This window comes from Astatotilapia calliptera, chromosome 5, assembly GCF_900246225.1.
Source record: "Astatotilapia calliptera chromosome 5, fAstCal1.2, whole genome shotgun sequence".
Lineage (NCBI taxonomy): Eukaryota > Metazoa > Chordata > Actinopteri > Cichliformes > Cichlidae > Astatotilapia > Astatotilapia calliptera.
The window spans coordinates 3,186,309-3,208,716 of record NC_039306.1 but is presented as its reverse complement, the minus strand read 5'-3'; the positions used below and the strand labels follow the sequence as shown (position 1 = coordinate 3,208,716).

Genomic DNA, 22,408 nt, shown 5'->3' with positions numbered 1-22,408 from the left:
TATGGCCCTGTCCATAATCTGTTTTGGTGGCTGTTGTTGTCTGTGCCTTTAAGTCTTTGCAGGTCCCGGAGTGGACTAGCTGACAGCTGCTGATTGGTCCCCTGGCCATGTGATCTTTTTCAAATCCCTCACCAGCAGTTGTCCCGGGCAGCCACTGACAGCAGCAGCAGACCTGACCCTGGCTTCCAAAACCTGAGACTTTTGTGCCTGTGATTTTTGCGGCCTTTCTGAGTTTTGTAGTGTGTATATTAGCTTTCATTGTAAATAGCACATTGTAAATAGCACTGCAACAGAAGGGGTGAGCTGCCGTATTGTTTTTTCTTGCACTGTTTTCTCCTGTTTATTTCAGTTAGGGAGTTAGGTGTAGCGCTTGTCTTTTGATTGATGTTTGATTTCACATAGGGTTTTAGATAGCACCTCCTCCTGACTTAGCTTGTTTTGTTTGTTATTTTGGCCTTTGTTCACCCTGGAGCTTCATTTTTGCAGTGTAGATAATAAAACACGATTCACTAAGGAATTGGTTTCCCTCTGTGTATGGTTTTGGGGACCAAGGCGGGGCAGTCTTTTCAAACTTATGTTGCGTTCCTGTACCCCTAGACTGCGGCGTAACACTATATTGTATTTAGATAGAAGCTAGCGAGCTAACTTCCTGCTAACTTCTAACTCTGTTGGATGCCTGGATGTTAAACTCAATTGTTACACTTGGTAGAGCAGAACGCTGATCATTCTATTAGAGATGAAAGACTTTATACAACTCTCAGTAATGCCATAGTGATCGTTTGATATATGGACCTGCAGCGGAGTTTAGGCCCAGACACGGCTAGTGACGTCAGACTTACCGACCGGATTGGACAACCATTTGTGTAGGATTTAGCTGCATGGAGATAAACAGGAATTAAAAATCAGTCTAAAACATCTGATATCAAGTGGTCTGATAGAACTTTTTAATTTCATCTACATTTTTAAACAATAGCTTGTGGACGGAAATGTAAGTCCTTACCAAAAAAAGAAAATAGAAATACAAAATGCAAATTGCAAATGGTGGGCTTACTATGTAACACACAATATGTTGAAAAATCTAATAGGCTAATGCTGAGACTTCAAAATATGAACTTCAGATTACAGATCTAATAAGGATTAATGTATCGTTATTAGATCTGTAATCTGAAGTTCCAAAATAGTATTGATCTTGATCTTCAACACTACATATCATTAGTGAAATAAACTGTGTGTAATAATTTTAAAGTTAAAAAAAAAACCCAAATCTGCCTCCATCAGTCTGCATTTCCTAGGGGCCCATTTTACACAACAAATACCTTTTCAGATACTTCCTGTAAGTTTTGTCTCTTACTCCATAGACTATTGGACTAATTGCTCGTGGCAGGATCTGGAAGAGAATATAACAAGCAAAAAGGGAATCTGAATAATTTTGAGGAAACCACTGCTGCAGGACTTGCCTCAGCAAAGGTTCAGCATATATTGACATACACAACAACACCTGAAAACCATGGAGAATAATTGTATTTCTGGCCTTTGTAGCATCTTGACTTGCTGCTTTTGCAGTGAACAGGATTTTGAAGTAAGTAAAAAAGATAATAAACCAGACAATAACCAGATAGACTATATAGGTGATATCTCTTTTCTTGATGATGTGGGGATTTCGAAAGACTGTTTCTCTGAGGCAAAACACACGAGAATTATAGAAATCCAGTGGTTCTATGGCCAAGGTGATGAAGAGATCAGGAAGAACAGACAGCATGCTGGTCATCCAAATTAAACCAATCAACATTAACGTCCTTTTGACCGTGCAGATTTGGACGTGACGAAGAGGGATGCAGATGGCAATGTAGCACTCCACTGCCATGCAAGCCAGATTCAGAGGGGTGTTTTCAGTGGCAAAAAGAGCAAGCAGGATGAGCACACAACAGACAGAGACATTTATCTGGAAGAAGATGTAGCTGCTGATAAACAGTATGACGGTCAGTGTTACTTGGATCATATCGTTAAGTACCAGGTGGAAAAACAGGATGTAGCGTGGATTCATGTAAAAGATCTAAAGAATGGGAAGAAAATCACACAAAAGTAAAGAAAAGTAAAAGCAATTAGTACTTACATTAGAAAAATGAGTGAATAATGGAACTAAGACCTGCTGTATAATACATCAGCCATATTGTTTGGAATAACACTGATAAAAAAAATAGGTAAACAAACACACAAAACAATCCAACAACTTCCTCAAAAACAAAAAAAATGTAATTGTTGCACACATTTTTTTTTTATTCCATGTGATTAAAGAAATGTCATACCTGTTGTTTGCAGAAAGTTTGAAGAAGTGCTACATTGATGTAGTTAATGGAGATGCAGAGAACCACAACAATCACATTCTTGACCATAGCTTTGGGGAAAGCATCTCGATAGTTTACAACCACAGTCTCATTGGTATACGAAGCGCTCATCTCTTAGAAGCTGAAAAACATGTTTTTAAATATATCATGTTAATGACCCAAAATAAATCCTTTACCTGAGATTTAATGAATCTTTTAAGATTGATTATTTTATCATTTTTAAATCAGTAATTGTTAGATCCTGTTAAAGCTTTGCACTTATTTGGTGTGGCAAAACAACCCAGCAGTGACAGAAACACTTTAGAAGCGATTGACAATTGTCTCTACTATTTATTTTATATAATTTTGTAATAAACTACAGGTCAAGATGTTTACTACTGTTACTGTTGGGATTAAAGGTATTTTAGTTTTCATTATTATTTTTTTACGGAAGATTATTTTTGTTTTGTCTTTCTATGTTGAAAAAAATTAAGGTGCAAAGTATCATTCAAGAGTTTAAGTTCAAATGATGTCTTGCTATGTTATATTTTGACTTTTTAAACTTAGCTTTAGTTACCTATAATAACCTTTGTTAGGAGAAGAAACTGTGAACTTTTTCCTTTTCAAAATGAAACAGAAAAAAGTACTCACCCAAGTTTGAGGATCGAATAGAAAGATAAAAATCAGTGCACAGCCATCTAGAATTAAAAACAAATACAACATAATCGCGCAGCTAACCTGCACGGCAAAAAGGATGATCCGTCTGTCTGTTAGAAAAAGCATGATTCATGAATAACATCGTGCAATATTAAACTTACCTTTGCAAAACTAAGACAATTAGATTTTCATACTTTTAAACTTTACATATGTTATTCAAATTATTTAAACAAAAAAGCTATTTGATTATTAACCATTTTTAATGAATGAATGGAACAAACTCAGACGCGTTTCCCTGGACTTGAATACGTGCATGTCCTGCAACAGAAAACAACAATCACATTAGACATTTATTTAGAAAATACCAACAATGAGAGTTTGGCAGCAGATCTCACATCTGTTACTATTTCACCCTAATATGTTTTTTTTGTATAATGTAAATATCAGCTATGTCTAAAACAGTCAAAGTCACAGTACAGCTAAAAGATTTTAAAGTATCTTGAATGCATTAAAGTATTTTAGTAATTCATTTATACATTAACAAATTGCAAGTGATGCAGTGCCTACCTGAGTTTATTATGCATTTAGATCCCTACTGTAACACGACATCAGACTTTATATATTGGTTGGTTGGAGGTCCTTTAAGGATTGAAGGTTGTGTGTACAGGTGCAATGTACTGCAGGTTTCGCACATGCATGCATGCAGTGTTTTTTCTTTTTTCCTTTTTGTGACAGGCACAGTGTTGGGGAGTAACGGAATACATGTACCGCCGTTACGTATTTAGAATACAAAATATGAGTAACTGTATTCCGTTACAGTTACCGTTTAAAAGGGTGGTATTCAGAATACAGTTACTTTGTTGAAATAAATGGATACTTTCCTGTTTCATTTTGTCGCGGGTCAGGACTGTTTGGGTTTTGTTTGACAGCTACGTTCTGTTGTTCCAGGCGGCAGCGTTACAGTTGCCATGGTTACAGGGCGACGCTCTCTCTCTCTCTCTGCGACTGTGTGTTTCCTGGGTGAGAGAGCGCCTTTTCGTTGTTGTTGTTGTTGTGCTAAGCTAACAGGCAGAATGCTACAAGCATAGCTCTAAAGAATGTAGCATCATGGGCAGTGTAGTCCGTGTTGCAGGGAGAATGGACTGCCATACACGTTATGTGTCTGTGAGCGCGAGGAGGGAGAAAAAGGGGAGTGGAAAAGTACGAGTTTTTAAACGGGAGCTGGAAGCATGTAAATATAATAATAACCACTTCAGCCAAGAAGAGAGCCTGACGAGCCCAGTTGTAAGTAAGCTATTAAGACTCGACTGTACACCGTGTTCGTGTTTTCCTCCGAAAACAATAAGTTCCGTTGGAGCAGCCTTTCAACGCCTCTCTCTGTCTCTCGCAAGAAAAGTTGACCCACACAACAAAGTAAAGCTATTTTTCGACTACGAGCCGACAGGGACCCCGCCGTATTAGTCAGAGGTCCCTTTACTACAGTTCGGAGTCGCGGACCTTCAGTAACAGTAATAAATCACACAGCAATAGTACATTCACGTTGTTGTAAAAAGCATGATAATATATTAAGTAATCCAAAGTATTCAGAATACGTTACTGTCATTGAGTAACGTAACGGAATACATTACAGAATACATTTTGGGGCATGTATTCTGTATTCTGTAATGGAATACATTTTAAAAGTAACCTTCCCAACACTGGACAGGCATGCCTGGAGTAGCTTCGCATAGATGTCCAGTCTTTTACTATCTAACCAAAAGCCTATTTTGACAGCCAAAAATTCTTCTGCTCAGGAAAAAACAAAGTGGCTGTAAAAAATAGTTTATTATGTTCATTATAAGTAATAAATCCAGTGAGCAGTATGCTAATTGTTCTACAGAATTCTTTACAACAGAGGTTTCTCCACATGCGCCCTGCTAACTGTTAAAAGAGAAACCATAAGAACACACTGAGTTTAAACTCTATAAAATGCACTTTATTGTTACACCAATGAAATAATATTAGCCAGTAAATCTTATCTCACTGTTAATTAATCAGCGTAATTCTGTTTTTTATTCTAAGTACTTCATAAATGATTCAATCCAACACATACAGATAAGAAACAATTTCTTTTTACAACGACAAGCAATTTGAGACTTTCTTCCAGTTTCTAATATTAGAGAAAATATCTTAGCCAGCTCCTCCTCACATTCTTATCAAACTAGCAAAAACTGAAACTGAGTTTCAGTCCTTTTTTAGTCTTTTCTGATTTCATTGCTGCTATTGATCTTGACATTTTCATCTAAAGGCTTCAAGCTTTAGTTGGTGTAACAGTTTAGTTTCTTTTTCTTGCCACCAACACCGAACAAAAACAAGCTCCAGCGAACCAAGTGAATTGTCCAAAACAAACACACATGCTGGAGTTCAAGAACAAAAACACAGTTCAGGAGGCCGGCCCGGAGGCTGACAACTAAGAAGTCCAGGACAATTCATCTTCTGAGAACGGCCACGTTGGCGACACAGATCCAAAAGCCGACCGCGCGGAAGGCAGCGGTGGCGAAGGGGAAACAGTTCAGGGGGCCGACCGTGCGGACAGCAGCGGCGGCGACGGGGAAACAGTTCAGGCGGCCGACCGTGCGGACAGCAACGGCGGTGGCGACACAAGTCCGGAGGCCGGCCGCGCGGAAGGTAGCGGCGGCGCTTGGGAGGTCATCCATATCGACGATGACGCACAACAAGCGGCCTGGCAGATGACCGCCGATGTCGAGGCGGCAGTTCGGGACCTGAAGGTGGCATGGCCTTCGCAGCACCAGACGAGACGGAAGCAGAGGCTGGACCAGGCGCGGCTGAAGCAGAGGCTGGACCAGGCGAAGCTGAAGCTGAAGCGGAGGCTGATGGTAATGGAACCGGGCCAGGCGAGGCTGAAGGTGATGGAGCCGGGCCAGGCGAAGATGTTGGAGCTGCAGCAGGCGGCTGGACGGGCTCCTCGGGCCCTCCAGCTGATGAGGCAGGAAGCTGGACGGGCTCCTCGGGCCCTCCAGCTGACGAGGCAGGAAGCTGGCTAGGTTCCCCTGAACCTCCAACTGACGAGGCAGGAAGCTGGACGGGCTCCTCGGGCCCTCCAGCTAACGAGGCAGGAAGCTGTCTAGGTTCCCCTGAACCTCCAGCTGACGAGTTTTGGGGCTGGACGGGCTCCTCGGGCCCTCCAGCTGACGAGGCAGGAGGCCTGACGGGCTCCTCGGACCCTCCAGCGAAAACAGTCTCTGGACCAGTGGGCACCGGGGCCCCTGGAACACACAGGTCGGAACCAGCAGGCGCACAGGCCTCTGGCAGGAACAAAGCAGACTGCAGCTGCACAGAGCATTGACTCAGCTCAGGCAGCGACAGCCGGGTGCAGTCCTCAGCCGGCTTCTTAATCTCCAGGGGTCCAGAGTCGGCTGGGGGCTGAAACCCAGCCTCTGGGGAGGCCCTGGAGTGCGTCACAGTCTCTGAACTGGCCAGCTGTTGAGGACTGATTACAATATTGGGTGGTTTGTCTCTCTGCTTGGAATGAACAGATGAAAAATAGTTCTTTTCGGGTTGGATTGACTCAACTTGTTGTACAGGAGGAGTTGGTGAAGACGATGGCTGAGCTGATAATAAGGCTGATGAGTCTCCTACCAACTGAGCTATTGACTGGGCTATGGACTGTAACATGGTGTCTAATAAGTCTGGCTGTGACTGTAACTGGGCTATGGGTAGTGAGGCTGAATGAGATGGAGGTGACGGCTGGGCAGCTAACTGAGCTTCTGGCTGGGAAGCTAACTGAGGTAAAGACAGCTGAGCAGGAGAATGAACAGGCAACAAACAGGTCTCCTTGTCATCTGTTGCACAAAACAAGGCCCCTGAATAAACTGTCCCACAGTCCAAAACAGAAAAAGGGTCCTTCTCACTCACCAAAGCTGGCAGTTCTGAAGTCCTAATATCCGGCTGTGGGGTGACGCGCTGACGGCGCGATCGTCGCTTCCTCCCTGCCGACTGCTCCGGCGGGCCGGGCAAAACCTCCGGCGGGCCGGGCAAAACATTCACCGCCGGGCTGGGTTGGGAAGCGGTAGCGGCTGGAGGGTGGAGGTGAAGTTCGTTAAGAATGAAGTCTTGTGCGAGCGGGTGAAGAGAGTCCAGTAGCCAGGAGTGAGCAGAAATTAGCTGCTGTAGCCTGGCTTCTACAGCGCGGTGAAACTCCTCTCCCTCACGTTCGAGCCACAGGTTGACCAACCTTGAAATGGAGTTGATTACTTCCTCCCGAAACTCCTGGGAAGGTGCGGATGCTGCTGGGTCCATGTTTGGTCGGCTCGTACTGTCACGGCTGGCGGGTTGAGCCGTGTGGTGTGGAGGAAAAGGAGGACCCAAAATGCAGACAGCCGACTGATGATATGAGTGAGAGTTTATTTACAGGTGACAGTGGCAGGAACAGACAACGAATCATGAGACATACTAACGGAAACCTAAACTGGGAAAACTAAAGAGCAACTAGAAATCCTCAGGACACGGGGTGAAAGCCAGAGAGACGCAGACTGACGGAGGATACCAAAAACGCAGAGATACACGGATGAACACAGACAAGCCGACAACGAACACAGACCGACACCCACTATATATACACACACACGCACACAGGGTAATCGGGTAATCGCACACAGGAGGGAAGAACAGCTGATCTGAATACACATGATGACTGGAGGACACAAGCTGAACACAATGACAACAGACACAGACCATCAGAATAGAACAGGAAATCCAGAACACGAGCCTTCAAAGTAAAGCAGGAAACACACAGACTGATTTACAACACAACACGGGGACATGACCAGAGCACCAAGGACAGACACCGGTAGGGCTGAATATACACCAAACTTCAGGTTCAACCCTAAACTAGTACAAAATCAGAATAAACACAAGGCACAAAAATGAACTTCAAGGAAACACAAAACGCTGGGTCAAAATGACCCAGGACCATGACATTTACCTCATAATAAATGAAATACGTTGAGGCAACTCTTTCTGTTATTCAGCTGTAATTTGACACTTAAAAAAACATCAAAAGTTAGAAAGTATTTTAAGCCAAGAAGATGCTAGTGAACAAGGAAGGTTCCATCTATCTGGACCATGTGCAAACTGATAATATTCTTTTTTAGGGCTGTCAAAATTGAGAACAATCAAAACAACTGCTGTATAATGCCCTGCGCTATTTTTGGTTAATTGGTCACATGACTCCATCACATGACTTAAATGCGTCATTGTTTTAGAAAGTCTGTGTTCTCGAGTGTCCACGCTGCGCCGCTGCTCAGTTTTGAAATGTATGCGTTTTCGAGAGCGTTTTCAAAACGCTGCGTTTTTCCTTGAGGAAAAAGGTCTGGACGGGAGAAAACGCATTAGTGTGGTTGTAGCCTAAGGCAAACAGGTCCACCAAGGATGCAATTTCCCCTGCCCATCTCTCTGTTCTGCATCACCTGGAGAATCTTGGGAATTCAGTACGGATGTTCTTCACTGATTTCAGATTGGCTTTTAATACCATTATTCCAGAAATCCTTAAATATCAAATCAAATGAAAATGTATTTCTATAGCACATTATAATACAACAAAGTTGACCAAAGTGCTTCACAGTCGGTCAGAGCAATAGCATAAGACAACAATATGGGTAAACGGCATAACTAGCCACGAAATAACCAACTAGTTTGAATCCTAAGCTCAGAAGAAGGTCAATAAAAACTCTTAAGTGTGCTGTCTTAGTGCTATGGCGAGGTCTAAATTTAGACTGAAATTTTTCATTGATACCATTAGTGTCAGGAAAGGTCTGAAGTTGTTTTATTGACGCCTTTTCCAGAATTTTGGATATAGGAGGGAGTTTGGAGATCAGTCTGTAATTAGTTAGAGAACTAGGGTCAAGATTGTTTTTCTTTATAATGGGGTGAAAGACAGAATGCTTAAATACTGACGGTACACAACCTAATGACAGTGATAGTTTCAATAAAAGTTGGATACAGGGACCAATAGTGGTCAAAGCTTCCATAAGAAAATGAGAGGGAAGGATATCATGGGAGAGATTAGAGATTTTGAGATGATAAGTTATAGCTATTAAATCAGAATCAGACAGTGGCTCAAACTGTTGAAAGCCAGTCAAGCATTCAGGGACTGGGTCAGAAACTAACAATGACTGAGATGAGAGAGATGCTCTCAGAACTGAAATTTTGTCATTTAAAAAGCTTGAAAAATGTTCAAAAAGTACAGGGGACTATCGCAGTGAGATAGCTTATATAATCCAGTGGGACAGCCTCTGTTTAGACAGCTTTACTTCTAGTTGGATAAGCAAAGCAGACAAACAGCTGGTCGCATAAACATACATTCTATCCTTCCGGCGCCCCCCGTGTGCGGCAGCCTGTTACAGCAGCTCTGCTCATTCTGAGTTTCTTTCTTTCTTATCTTTTTTCTCGTAATTTTTTTATAACTAACGTATTAGTAATTAGACTCTGCAACCATGTTCTACCGTTTTGTGCTAGTCCTGGTCGTTTTTCTCAGTTTATTTCTACTTTTTTCACCCGTGTCTGGGGACCCAGAGCAGAGATCCTTTGTTTACAGTAAGGATCAGCTGTTAGCGCTGAGTCCTGCAGCGGTACTGCCGGCGGACAGACCCGATATTCCCAGCGAGCTGAGGAGGAAAAGACGGGGGTGTCGTGCTGGGAAGGAGCGCCGTCGCCCGAGAAGGAGACGTTATTGACCATCTCTTCCTTCTGTAATTATTGGAAACGTAAGATCTTTGCCCAATAAGATGGATGAGCTCATGTCGCTAACCTGGTCACAGAGGGAGTACCGGCAATGTAGCATCATGATGCTAACGGAGTCGTGGCTAACATCGCTAACTCCGGACACAAGCGTGACACTACCGGGATTCCAGCTGCTGCGAGCGGACAGGACCAGAGACAGCGGTAAGAGGAAAGGAGGGGGACTGGCAGTTTTTGTGAACGACAGATGGTGTAACCCTGGGCACATCACTGTAAAAGAGCAACTCTGCAGCAGAGACATTGAGCTGTTAGCCGTTAGCATGCGTCCGTACTACCTGCCCCGGGAGTTCCCTGCTCCCCCCCACCCCCAACAACAGCATCCAATACACACTCAACACAAGGCTCCAGCCTGTCTCTCTCAACCACCCAGGTTAGGAGGGAACTGAGGAGGATTAATGGCAAGAAGGCAGTGGGTCCAGATGGCATCAGCTCGAGGGTCGTCAGGTCCTGCGCGGACCAACTGTGTGGGGTGATGGAGCACCTCTTCAACCTGAGCCTGAGGTTGGGAAGAGTCCCACAGCTCTGGAAAACCTCCTGTGTTGTACCAGTGCCAAAGACTTCACGCCCCAAGGACCTCAACAGCTACAGGCCGGTGGCTCTGACATCCCACCTGATGAAGACCCTGGAGCGGTTGGTCCTGGCTCAGCTTCGGCGCCTAATAAGCTCATCACTGGACCCACTTCAGTTTGCCTACCAGCCTGGCATTGGAGCGGATGATGCCGTCATTCACCTCCTACATCGTTCCCTCGCTCACCTGGAGACCGCTGGAAGCACTGTGAGAATCATGTTCTTTGATTTCTCCAGTGCCTTCAACACCATTCTTCCCTCGGTTCTAAAGGACAAGCTGGTGAACTCTGGAGTGGACCATCACCTCACTACCTGGATCCTGGACTACCTCACCGACCGACCACAGTATGTGAGGACTCAGGGCTGTGTGTCGGACAGGGTCGTCTGCAGTACGGGGGCCCCACAGGGAACGGTTCTGGCTCCGTTCCTCTTCACCATCTACACTGCAGACTTCTCCCACAATTCCACCCAGTGCTTCCTGCAGAAGTTCTTTGATGACTCTGCAATAGTCGGCCTCATCACTGATGGGGACGACAAGGAGTACAGAGGTCTGACCCAAGACTTTGTGGACTGGTGCCAGCTGAACTACCTCCAGATCAACGCCAGTAAAACCAAGGAACTGGTGGTAGACTTCCGCAGGCACAAGCATTCTCCACTGCAACCACTGAACATCCAAGGTATGGACATTGAGGCTGTGGACAGCTACAGGTACCTTGGTGTTCATCTGAACAACAGACTGGACTGGACTCATAACTCAGACGCCCTCTACAGGAAAGGGCAGAGCAGGCTGTACCTGCTGCGGAGACTCAGGTCGTTTGGGGTGGAGGGCCCACTCCTGAAGAAATTCTATGACTCTGTTGTGGCTTCTGCTATCTTTTATGGTGTGGTCTGCTGGGGCGGCAGCATCTCTGCTGGGGACAGGAAGAGACTGAACAGGGTGATCCGAAGGGCCAGCTCTGTTCTAGGATGCCCTCTGGACCCAGTGGAGGTGGTGAGTGACAGGAGAACGGCGGCTAAGCTGTCATCCCTGATGGACAACATCTCCCACCCCATGCAGCAGACTGTGACAGCACTGAGCAGCTCCTTCAGTGGGAGACTGCGGCACCCACGGTGTGGGACGGAGAGATTTCGCAGGTCTTTCCTCCCCACTGCTGTCAGACTCCATAATAAAGACTTTAACTGATCAAGCACACACATCCATACATATGCAATAATACTAAGTGCAATAATCCTTTCTGTCATCGTTGTATTTTTACTCAGTTGTATATAGTATTTGTATTTGTATTCTATTTTTATCTTATTGTATATTTATTTTATTTTATTCTACTGTATATAGTATTTTATTTTATTCTATTCTGTACAGTTGTGTACTGTATTTATTCTTATTGTATTCTAACTTTTGCACTGTCCACTTCCTGCTGTGACAAAACAAATTTCCCACGTGTGGGACTAATAAAGGTTATCTTATCTTATCTTATTCTGAGTGCGCTCAATGTAGGTGCGTAGCACAAGCACTGGACAAAGAATGCATCCTTCTTTACTCCTCAGATGTAAAAGGAGGGGAGCAAAAGCTCAGCATCTCAAACTCCATTGAGCTATAAGATGCAGGCATGATCTTGGGAAAATAGGCAGCATTTGGACACAATACGACCTTCTGGCCATCAGGAGAGAACTGTGTGCAGGAGGGATGCACAGACAGCACATGAAGGTCACCCACTCACTTTGCTGAAGCCAAAGCGAGAAGTAATGCAGTAATATGAGAGAAATTTCATATCCACAAACTCAATAGGTTCAAATGGGGTCTAGAAAGGGCCTCCAGCACCAAAGACAAGTCCAGTGCTTGGGACACTGGACTTAAGCGCGGGTCTAGTAGATGCGGGCCCAGCACTATGAATTGTCGCTATCACACTAGGTGGCAGACCCTTAGCAGTCACCTGTTGAGATTAAATAATTTGCAGCGCCTCAATAATGCTATGCTTTTTGTTAATGATAAGTGTTATAAAGTTATATAATGTAGTAAGCGGAACCTCTTTGGAGGCAACAGAGGGGTAAAAGCAGCATCTCCTTGCCGTTGGACCCCTTCTCCACTTGGAACCAGCTAGGAGGGCTGAGGCTTCTTCCTCGTGGGCGTCGGGTCCCGCCAGAGGCCCGATGGTGGGCCTTTGCTCCAGGCCAACTGACGTGGAGCTCGGACCGAAGGTTGTGCTTGCGCTGGCGGCACACCCACTGCAGCAGTGGGCGCCGGTCTCTTGCCAGTCGACAGAGGAGTGGCAGGCCTGTGAGAGCTAGCTGCAGGCTTGGTCTTCGTCTGATGTCTGGGGATGAAATCGCGCAGAGCTTCTGTCTGCTTCTTCCTCAGATGAAATCTAGTCTGAATGGCTTCAAGTGAATGTCGGAATAACCCAGCCACAGACACTGGTTTGTCCAGATTTACAGTCATGTCCCTATCTGGGACGTCAGAGAGGGTCAGCCGCAGGTGCCTCTGGACGACAACTGTTGAAGCCAGTGTGTTTGCAGGGGAATGCATCACCTGCCTGACCCAGCTCATTCTGCCTGAGCATTTGTGACGCACAGAGGATGTAATTCATGGCGACTCTGACCTCGTTAAGAAGAGGTGCCAGCGGACTGTCAACACGAACCAGAGATCCAAGCTCCACCAGGCACATTGGCTGGTACATCTGGAGTGTGGTGACGGAGGTCATGGCAGAGCTGTGCTGGCCTGAGCCCGACAAATCTTCTCCAGGTGCGAAGCAGAGAATCGGCAGTGATTGGACGGCAGAGTTGCACGGCCGCAGACACCATGGTCATGGGACGGGGCCAGATAAGCAGCCAGAGACGGCTCCATAGGGGGTCGGTTAGCTAAGCTAGCCTTGTCTGCGCCGTCCAAATCCATGTGCTGTACATAGCTGGGCACAGTGACGGGGGTTGACAGAGGTTTGTCCCATGATGCTGTTAGCTCGCACACAAAGTCTGGAAACATGTGAAGGTGGTTTTTGGCTGTTGCGGGTTCCTGTGGGAAGAAAAAAAACAGCTTCTGAGCTGGTGGAGAAGAGGACCAGTCCACCTGCAGTTTTTAAGCAGCATGGCGAAACAAAAAAGGGGAAAAAGAGAGGGTGTCAGTGTGGCAGACCGGCGCAGCATTGGCGGCCCATTGGGTCGACAATGAGCTCTCCTGCTCATGGAGCAACCATGGATGTCCAGGCCGATGTCCAGCATGTCGGGCTTCAACCCAGCCTGAACTCCGCCAGCGCTCCTGCATGGTTCCAGCCGGTCATTGGCTAACCCATCAACATATTCCATGTGGTCAGCCCAGCTAATTGCGGGGACAGCGACAGGATAATCCTCGGTCCTGGAAAGGAGAGGGTCATGCCGTGTGACAGCCGAGCGTCCCAGCACTTTTTCCACCCGTCTTTTCAGGGCCTGCTGGCAACAAAACGCACAGGCTTCAGGCTCCGTCAACGCTCACCTAGCGTGGACAATAACCAGGCAGACAAGGCAGGCATCGGGCTGGTCACTGTTGTGCAAAGAGAAACCGCATCCCTGAGGACAGGGGCGAACAGAAGATTTCTGCTTTGCTCGCTTTGGTTTGGAGTCCATTCCAAAACGCAAAGCAAAAAGCTGCACAGGAAAACTCGAAATTTGCGCTCCGCGGGCAACCTACACACCAACTGCGTGGTGGAGACTAACACCAACAGGGGCAGTTAAGCTAAATTCAAGTCGGCAGACCCCGGAGCTAACTAGCAGCAGACGGCTAGCCCAACACAGCAGAGGTGTTCTCAGCAAGGTGAAGAGCGTAAGAACTGAGCGATGACTGCGATGACAGCGGTTATATGTGCAGACGGAGCCGTGTGTCATCTGTCTTAAAGCCGTGAATAAAGATTTCTTCAGCCAGGACATGCAAGGGTGTGATATCCCATACCACTGAGTTGTACCGAGTGAATCAACTGAAAGGGAACTTTCTTGCACCTTTGTGCTGTGAAGGCAACTGTACAATGACAATAAATAAATTTCTAAGTTCTCAAAGGCCTGTTACAAAAAACAACAAAAACAGTAAGCTACGTTCAAGCCACCATCTTCTACTTTTTGCATTTCCAGTTTATCTGTCAAATCAATTCTTACAAAATATTCATTTTCGCGAATTTTTGACTTTAATCTTCAAAATTCTGCGTTTTCTTGTTTGTCTTCAGGCTCCGGCGGCATTTCTTTAACCTTGAATGGCACATTTCATTCAGCGACATCTTTTCTTTTTCCTCAGTTTTCCAGTTCAGAAACAGCCATTCTGACTTCTCTGAAACACCCAACCCTACTTCTTACAATATTGCTTGAGTAAACTTCCTGTAAGTATGACTTTGTTCTGCGCTCCACAGCGATGACTTTTGGGACATCTTGACATTTTCAGTGATCCTCTGTGTATTCAGGAAGCAAGTCACACTGCAAGCTCCAGAATGAGCAACAGTCTCATCAGCCCTCATTAGGCCGTGACGTTAAAGGTCACACACACACTGGGAAAGCTTGTTATGCGGCACCCAGCATGCAGTTCACATACACAGCATCAAAGGGATTTATTAGGTATGTCTTATGAGGGAGTTTTTCATCATTGCCATTAAACAACTCTGCAATTACTTTGGAACTAGAGTACGCTGTACCATTGTGATATTTGAGACAATGATATGATTTACTTTAAATGGCTGTCCTGGTTAATTATAAACAAGTAGAGCATACCCAATGGAAAACATGAGATTGTTTGAAAGCAAAAAGATAAATAAATAAATCTCTGCAGACGGGCTCTGTGGACAACTCACAACCCACTGAGGGAAAAGCTTCATTGCTCATATGTTTAATGAGCTTTTATTGTGAAATCAGCTGCTACAAAGTTTAGAGGACTTTGAAACTTTTTTTTAACTTCAGGCATCATCATCATCATCATCATCATCATCATCATCATCATCATCATCATCATCACATTCAAGGACAAATGTCTAACCCTAACATTAAGAGCATTTTCATTTCTCTGCTTTCCTCCAAAAAATCCACATTTCCATATTCTGTAACTCAGCTGAACAAATTAGAAACGATCACTGATACTTATTAATAGAATTATTGTTAGAAACACTTTATATATCTCCAGGTTTTAGACTAGTGTCCAAATAAAAGAAAAAGAAGAAGTTGCAGCAGTAACTGTTACTGTTATTTTCCAAGTTTTATCATTTCACAACTTTACTTGTTGATAGTTGGGACAGATTTTGTTTAAAACAAACATGTTTTTCATGCCAGTCTATAGAGATAATGTGCTGAAGGTCACTGTCAATAATGATGCTCTGTGACTGAAAGCAATTACTGATCCCTGTGGAGCTGCTCTTTAAACAGCTGATGGACGCCCATGAGGACTTGGCTTTGTTCCTCTGTGTCTCACTCCCTTTGTGCAACTTAAAAAAAAAAACAAAAACAACTTTTGCCAGAGTTTCCATGAGGCTACCACAAACATGAAAACTTTATTCTTGGAGACAGGAGGGCATAAGGATGACATTTTCACTCTCAGAAAGTATCAAATTTTCTGTATATGATTTGCTTTTCAAGAAAAGCCCAGTTATCCTAACAGCTCCTTAACCCTCCGGTTGTGTTCACCCCCCGCCCCCCTTACTTTAGTGTTCCCGGTCAGTTTTAACAACTCTTAAATTAACATAAGAAACATTTTTTCATCACCAAATTCAGTTTCCCATTCCCATTCATTTTCTATGGTGGTCACTTTCGACCAGCACAGATGTAACAAAGTTTATTAAAACACTCAAAATTCAACGAAGGAGGTGCTCATCACTTTCATATGTTCAAGTGCACAGTGTGGAGGATGACCTCAGGCCTCGAGGCAGTCAGATGTAAAACACAATATTTATGACTTTTTTAATTTTGACCCAAACACGACAGGAAGGTTAATGGAAGTTACTGGGTAGATGATTGCTGAGCTTGCTGGAGGTGCAGGTGACCGGGACCTGCGGTGGAAGTGCCTGATGATGGAGGTTGAGCAGGTCTTCTGACTGTTTCTTCAGTAGGGTCAGGGTCAGTGCTGATGGCATGAGGCGATGCCTGGACCCCGCAGAGGTTGCTTAGTTAGTCCACCTCCTTCAGGACGACACATCAGTGTACCATCACCAGAGGTTTGTGTGCTTCTCATTCAGTGCATGCTCTGGTCTACAAACACGTGGGGCTCCGTACAAACTACTGAGTCCCATTTTAACTTGTTGCAATGAAATTTAGGTAAACTTGATTAGTCCATATCAGTGTGGATATCCAGTATGATCGTTTTTCCCACCTGATGTGTTATCAAAGGCTTCCTGTAACTCTTTTGAACAGTGTATTAAAGGCCTAAAGATCCGTCAATGTTGTTTCCAGTTTGCTGCTTCAGTGTACACAAGCTTTATTATTTGTCACATACAACATCATACAATACAGTACAATGTGTAGTGAAATGATCCGTGTCTGTGCTGAGGACAGGCTGCAGACAAAGCCACGCCATTCCAGGGCTTTTTGGTTAGCATGAGGGGTCTAGCCAGGACCCCTACTGGATACTGGGTGGGAATCAAACTTGCAACTCCGGCTCCAAAGCCGTGCAGTCTCACCACTACCCTATCCAGCTGCAAGGGGTAAAAGATAAATGCCTGGGCCATCCCAATCTGTATCATCCCAGATTTGCTTTGCTCACTGCACATGCCTGGGGCATTTATCTTTTACTCACTTACATAAACCTTAGAGAGGAACAAGAGGTGGGAAATTTAACAAAATAAAAACCATCTGTGGGGATGACTGCAATCCAAATGAACAGCTGCTCCTCACATATTTAGACGTCTTTTCAGTCACTTAAACTGCAGCACAGATTTCTTCCCTTCTTGTTTTCTGGTAAAGAACCAACAACACAGTAAAGCATACTATTTGTCTGATAACTGCCTCGGAAATGCTCCAGTAAGCACCAACACCTCAAACACACTTTAGAGGTGTAGTTTAATTGCAGTGGTTAGATCCACCAGCTGGGCTTTGCAACATGAGAGTATCTAGAGAGCACAGATGTACATAAGAAATGAGAGCATAAAAACTTTTGCAGGAGTTCACTGACACCATCAAATAAATGAAAGTTCACTCCTTTATTGTCGTCTGTGCTGTAATACAGAGACTCCTTAGAAAAATACAAAAAATGTAAACCTGTTATAAAATATACAAAAAATACAGGGATTCAAATACAAAGGGGTATAAATTTGTGGCAGTCGTTTATATATTATAAGACACAGACATTCAACACAATCTTCAGGTGGTTCATTTACAGAGTGACTTTATGACTGTAATTCAGTTTTTTTAATATTCCTTTAGGGTGACCTTTCTTCATTCATAGTACATTTCTGTGCACTGATTCCTGCACTGCGCTCACATTTACTTTACTCGACCACAGCCTCGGTGAATAGTGATATTTAAACATCTAAACTTCCCTTTTTTAAAAACTACACCTCAGCTTTCTCTTCACCACTTTTAACCATTTAGGCCTAAGATAAAAATCTACCGTCTACATGCAAGCACGTAATGACTTTACTGAAAATGACCCAAAGGACTTTAATATTCAGAGTGGTAATAGCACTTCATTACTTTTTGTCATTCTGCTGCTGATTAAAATAAAACAAACTGTAATAAACACGTCATATTTAACAAACCATACAAAAGAGATCAAATTATAAATAAAGAACAGGCGAATGATGGGTGGCGACGAATGAACACTGTGTGTGAGAAAATTCAGATTTTTACTGAATCATGTTCGTGCTGATATTTACTACATACAGTAAACTCGTTTTTTTGACCATGAACTCATCATGTGAGGGTTAACTGAGGTCATAGATCAAGTGAGGCGTAGATTTAAGGCAATTCTCTATTAGCTTCACTTTTCAGATGTTCATTTTTTATGCAAACTGTGTTAAACACAAATATCCCCAAAAAGAAAATGGCAGAGGTAACAGATGTCATGGGGAACCTGAAATATCAAATCCATGTGTTTTATGACCGTTTGTTGTATAAGAGCACCTTTACTTGGAAAAATGTCGTAGAGTGGAGACACTTTCTTCCGTTGAGGCTGATTTGGAGGATTTGGTTTGTCGGAATGTGCCGAACTCTTCTCAAAGCTTGATTTATCGTCCTGTGTTCAATCTCCCCAGAGATCTTTCGTTGGTCTTGAAGCTAATAAATGTTGAACAACAGCTCTTTCCACAGAAACGCAGGACGGGAGATTTCAGAACTGATTAGAGTCTGAACCTGAATTTGTCACAGCAAATCTAAAAACCAGCGTGCTTACTTTGGCTGAATATAGCTACTGCATTTTAAGCAAGTTCAATATTATTACAACCTATTCAATTTAGTTCCAGGGATACTTTATTCTTCTGAATCAAAATACTGCCATTACACAGCAGTTTACTACCAAGCAGACCAAACACGTTAGCCTGTTCTCAGGCTTTGTGCTAGGACGCGAGGCTACGCTGTAGCTATGGGGTAAATTTACCGCAGTGCTATAAATCAAGCTTTAGTTTGTTCTTCTTCCTCTTCGTCCCATTGTGCTCGCTCAGAAGTCAACAGATCACTTCCTGGAGAAAAGCTGGTTCTCCAGCTGTTCCAGGCGCGCGGTCATCCCAGCCAGTGGACACGTCATTAAGGAATCATAAGTACTTAACATGCACACATACACACTCACTGTATTCTGTATGTAGCAGAAGAAGAAAAATCTGGTACAGAGAGCGCAGAGGGGGGTGGGGTCACCTGCATGCTGAGCACCCCAAAAACTTTCAGCTTCTAAGCCGAAGTCACAGGGAAACAAACAACAGATATCATGTTAATAAAAAAAACACCCAGAGCAATAACAAGAGATTTAATATGCAAAGACACTGGAGTCTTTACCTGAAGGTACAGAATTACCTGATATTATGTGTTTTTGTTTTAAAGGATATGTTTCTGTGTGACCTGCTCCAGGCTGTTCATAGTGGCCTGCTGGAACTCCACCAGACTTTCACATGCACAGGGGTCCTTCACCTCAATCTCGCCCTGACTCTCCTCTGCAGAAGGAAAAATATATGAATATATATAATATTCTTTATCTGTATATACATTGTGTTAATTTCAGTTATCTTGAAGGTGCAGACATTGCTCATAAGATGCGATGAAGTGCTGTAGTTTAATTTTTTACCTGTTTAGCTTTAATGTCTACTTAGAGCTCCAAACAGGCTAAACCAATAAAGTACTATTATTAATTTTTTAACCTGAGGATTTATTGTTCGGTACAGTATTATTACACTCAGGAAAAATGTTTTGTAACTGCTTTGTTTTTAGTGCTCTTTTTCTGCAATTGTCATGTTGTAATTCTGTCAGTAGAGGGCGACAAAGAAAAGACATTGTTACAATGAATTACCAGTAAAAACCACACAAACCATCACATGAAAGTCCTGCTGAAGCTTTGACCAAAATCTTTTGTTATTAAAATGATGAATGTTATCAATTTCAGCTGTTTATGGTACAAAACTCTTCTCTAAGTGTATAAAAGGTTGTAATGTGCTTTATTTGTGCAATCAACCAATGACCTTCACCATTATATAAGCTGCATGAACCGAAGGATTCAGTAGAGAAGATTTTTAAACCATAGTAGTAAAAAAATAGAGCACCGATTTTTATATAATTATCCTCTTGGGGAGGATCCTCTCTTACTTTCAGGATGTTTTTCCTGTTTAAAACCAATTTAAGTATTAAAAAAATATTAAAAACTTAAAGAGGATTAAAAACACAGCACTCTCCCAAGGCCAGGATTTAATGCATTGTTTGCACATTCTTCATCTCTTTAATAAGTCTCATGAGGTTCACATTGGTAGTTTTTTAGGTGATAGAGCTTTTTCACTTCCTGCGGCAGAAAGCAAGCCTCAGAATATGAACCAATAATATGCTGTCAGATTAACTTGTCTGTTTACTTGCTGTTTTACACGCTGCGGTCAGGTCTAGCAGAGCATGTTACCTGGGCAGACATTGAGTTTGAGGTTTTCAGCAATGGTGCTGATGGCGGTGAAGTCAGTGGTGTAATAGAAATGCTTCTCCACAGGCTCAGATGCGATCTCACGGAGCTCATCTTCCACCGCTTTTCCAACACCCACCGCGTACATGGTGATGCCTGCGTACATGCACAGGTGTAGGGTCACATGATAACTGCTGCACTGCTTGATTCAGACACTGAGCTACAGATGCTGTTATTATCATCCTGGGTCTTACCGGCTTCTTTGGCCTTCTTGGCGTACTCGGTGATGTCATCCTGGGAGCGTCCGTCTGTGAAAACCAGCCCGATTCGTGGAATGCTGCGGCTCAGAGGACGAGCGCCTTCTGCCTCAGAGAAGCTGTTTTCCAGCATGTGCTTCAGGGCCAGGCCGGTCATCGTACCTTTCTCCATGTATTCAACCTGAACATGGACAGTAACAACATTTCGAGTCGTGTAGCTGAGCAGGGCCCAAACATGGTGAAGGTTTCATCTTTTATTCAGGATTTCATTAACTGCAGTTCACTGCTGAGGGTCTGTATGTATATGTAAAATACATAAATCTTTATGTTGACTTTAAGCGTCACACAAGTATTACAATCTCACAATACTGGCGCCACCTGTGTGTCACAGATCAGCGGGATAACTTCTCTCGTTCACTTTACAGCTGGACTTCTTTAGGAAGAAGCAAGAACTGCCCCCTGCTGGCCATTAGCAAGAATGCAGGTTTAAGTTACTTCCACTACCTTCATGACTGCAGCTTTGATCTCATCAGCTGTGTGGTACATGTTGAGGGGAAACTCGGTCCTGACCCGGCTCGAGTACTGAACCAGACCGACTCTGGTACCGTGAGGAGACACGTCCAGAGAGTCGACGACCTGCAGGGACCCAGGTGAGGTGATGAATATTCAGCATTTTATTATTTTAACATTATTTGATAGTTTTTAAGATATCAGACAAAGATGTCAAGAAGTATCACTAGCTAAGATTTAATATGTAAAATATCTTTTTGCTGAATGTCCAGGACATGTTGTTTTAGTTGTTTATTATTTCTGGAGCCAAAACAAGATTTCTTCCTCCTGCAGTAATTCATATTTGATGGCATTGTTTTATTCTGTGACCGTCCTGCATGTGCAGGTATGGACATATGAAATAATACTGCAATTTGGCAGTAAAATACTCAGTGTGTTAGAAAATACTTCCAACCTGGTTAACAAACTTTTTGACAAGCTCAAAGTTTTGAGGGCGGACACTCTTTGAGCCGTCGATCAGAAGCACCAGGTCGATGTTTGCAGACTTGCAGGCTGAAGAAGAACGAGACAAACGAAGGACGGGAGGTTTAATTATTTAATTTATTTCACTGTGAAAAATATGATTAAAGAAATCAAGACATGAAATACTAAACAAACACTGCAACACAAATACCACAGTAAAAAAATGTGACATGAGTCAATGCAGTGGGCAGAGCTGCAGAGTTTACTAGTAACTTTCCAAAAGTGGAGTTACTCAGTTTGTGTGGAGGTAAAGTTATGGAGCTGAATGTATAATCATTGGATTTTACATCGTGTATATATTCTGCTATTAGGGAGACGTATGTTGTTGTCATCACAGTTTATGTCAGTAAGGAAGTTGGATAAATACAAACTGATTAAATAAGAGTGAGCTTCTTCCAGAAAAGCTCAGAAAAGCTGGAGCGATGCTGAAGAGCATTTTTGCTTTATTTTGGGTATTATTTTATTTTTTCTTTTCTTTTTCCAAGGTGAACTTTTGTACTGTTTACGTCATTGAAATAAAATGAACAAAACAAAACAGGGTAAGGAAGCTCAGTTTTACTGAGTTATTATTAATATTTTTAATAATATTATTGTTGTTGTCGTCATAGTGACTAAGGATTGCTCTCAGATGTCTGCAGCAGTTGGAAAGCAGGTTTGGAGCGTAGCTCTTGAAGCGATGATACAGTGGCTTGAACATGAGAGTATCTAGAGCCCCCTTGAACTTTTCCACATTTTGTCACATTACAGCCACAAAC

General features: G+C 43.5%; 2 protein-coding genes across 5 annotated transcripts in view; both read right to left on the bottom strand.

Annotated features, from left to right (window-relative positions):
* Positions 1 to 1,288: 1,288 nt before the first annotated feature.
* On the bottom strand, positions 1,289 to 2,456 carry LOC113021625 (odorant receptor 131-2-like). Its single transcript, XM_026166325.1, has 2 exons — positions 2,307 to 2,456; positions 1,289 to 2,053 (listed from the first exon to the last, which is right to left on the bottom strand). The coding sequence occupies exons 1-2, from the start codon at positions 2,454 to 2,456 to the stop codon at positions 1,289 to 1,291; spliced, it is 915 nt and encodes a 304-aa protein (XP_026022110.1).
* Positions 2,457 to 17,460: 15,004 nt separating this feature from the next.
* The window catches only part of matn4 (matrilin 4), a 30,140-nt gene continuing 25,192 nt past the window's right edge, over positions 17,461 to 22,408 (bottom strand). For all 4 annotated transcript variants that reach the window (XM_026166654.1, XM_026166657.1, XM_026166655.1 and 1 more), the window contains 6 exons: positions 21,586 to 21,683; positions 21,126 to 21,257; positions 20,619 to 20,802; positions 20,368 to 20,520; positions 19,316 to 19,420; positions 17,461 to 19,007 (listed from right to left, as the gene is read on the bottom strand). In XM_026166654.1, coding sequence (XP_026022439.1) covers positions 18,949 to 19,007; positions 19,316 to 19,420; positions 20,368 to 20,520; positions 20,619 to 20,802; positions 21,126 to 21,257; positions 21,586 to 21,683 — 731 coding nt within the window. In that variant the 3' untranslated portion in view covers positions 17,461 to 18,948. The remainder of the gene's footprint in view (positions 19,008 to 19,315; positions 19,421 to 20,367; positions 20,521 to 20,618; positions 20,803 to 21,125; positions 21,258 to 21,585; positions 21,684 to 22,408) is intronic.

Bases quoted from the DNA above. Each gene is read 5' to 3' on its own strand.
- LOC113021625 (XM_026166325.1), bottom strand. From the start codon at position 2,456: ATGAGCGCTTCGTATACCAATGAGACTGTGGTTGTAAACTATCGAGAT. The intron at 2,054-2,306 runs GTATGACATTTC...CCCATTCTTTAG, and splicing joins AAACTTTCTGCAAACAACAG to ATCTTTTACATGAATCCACG.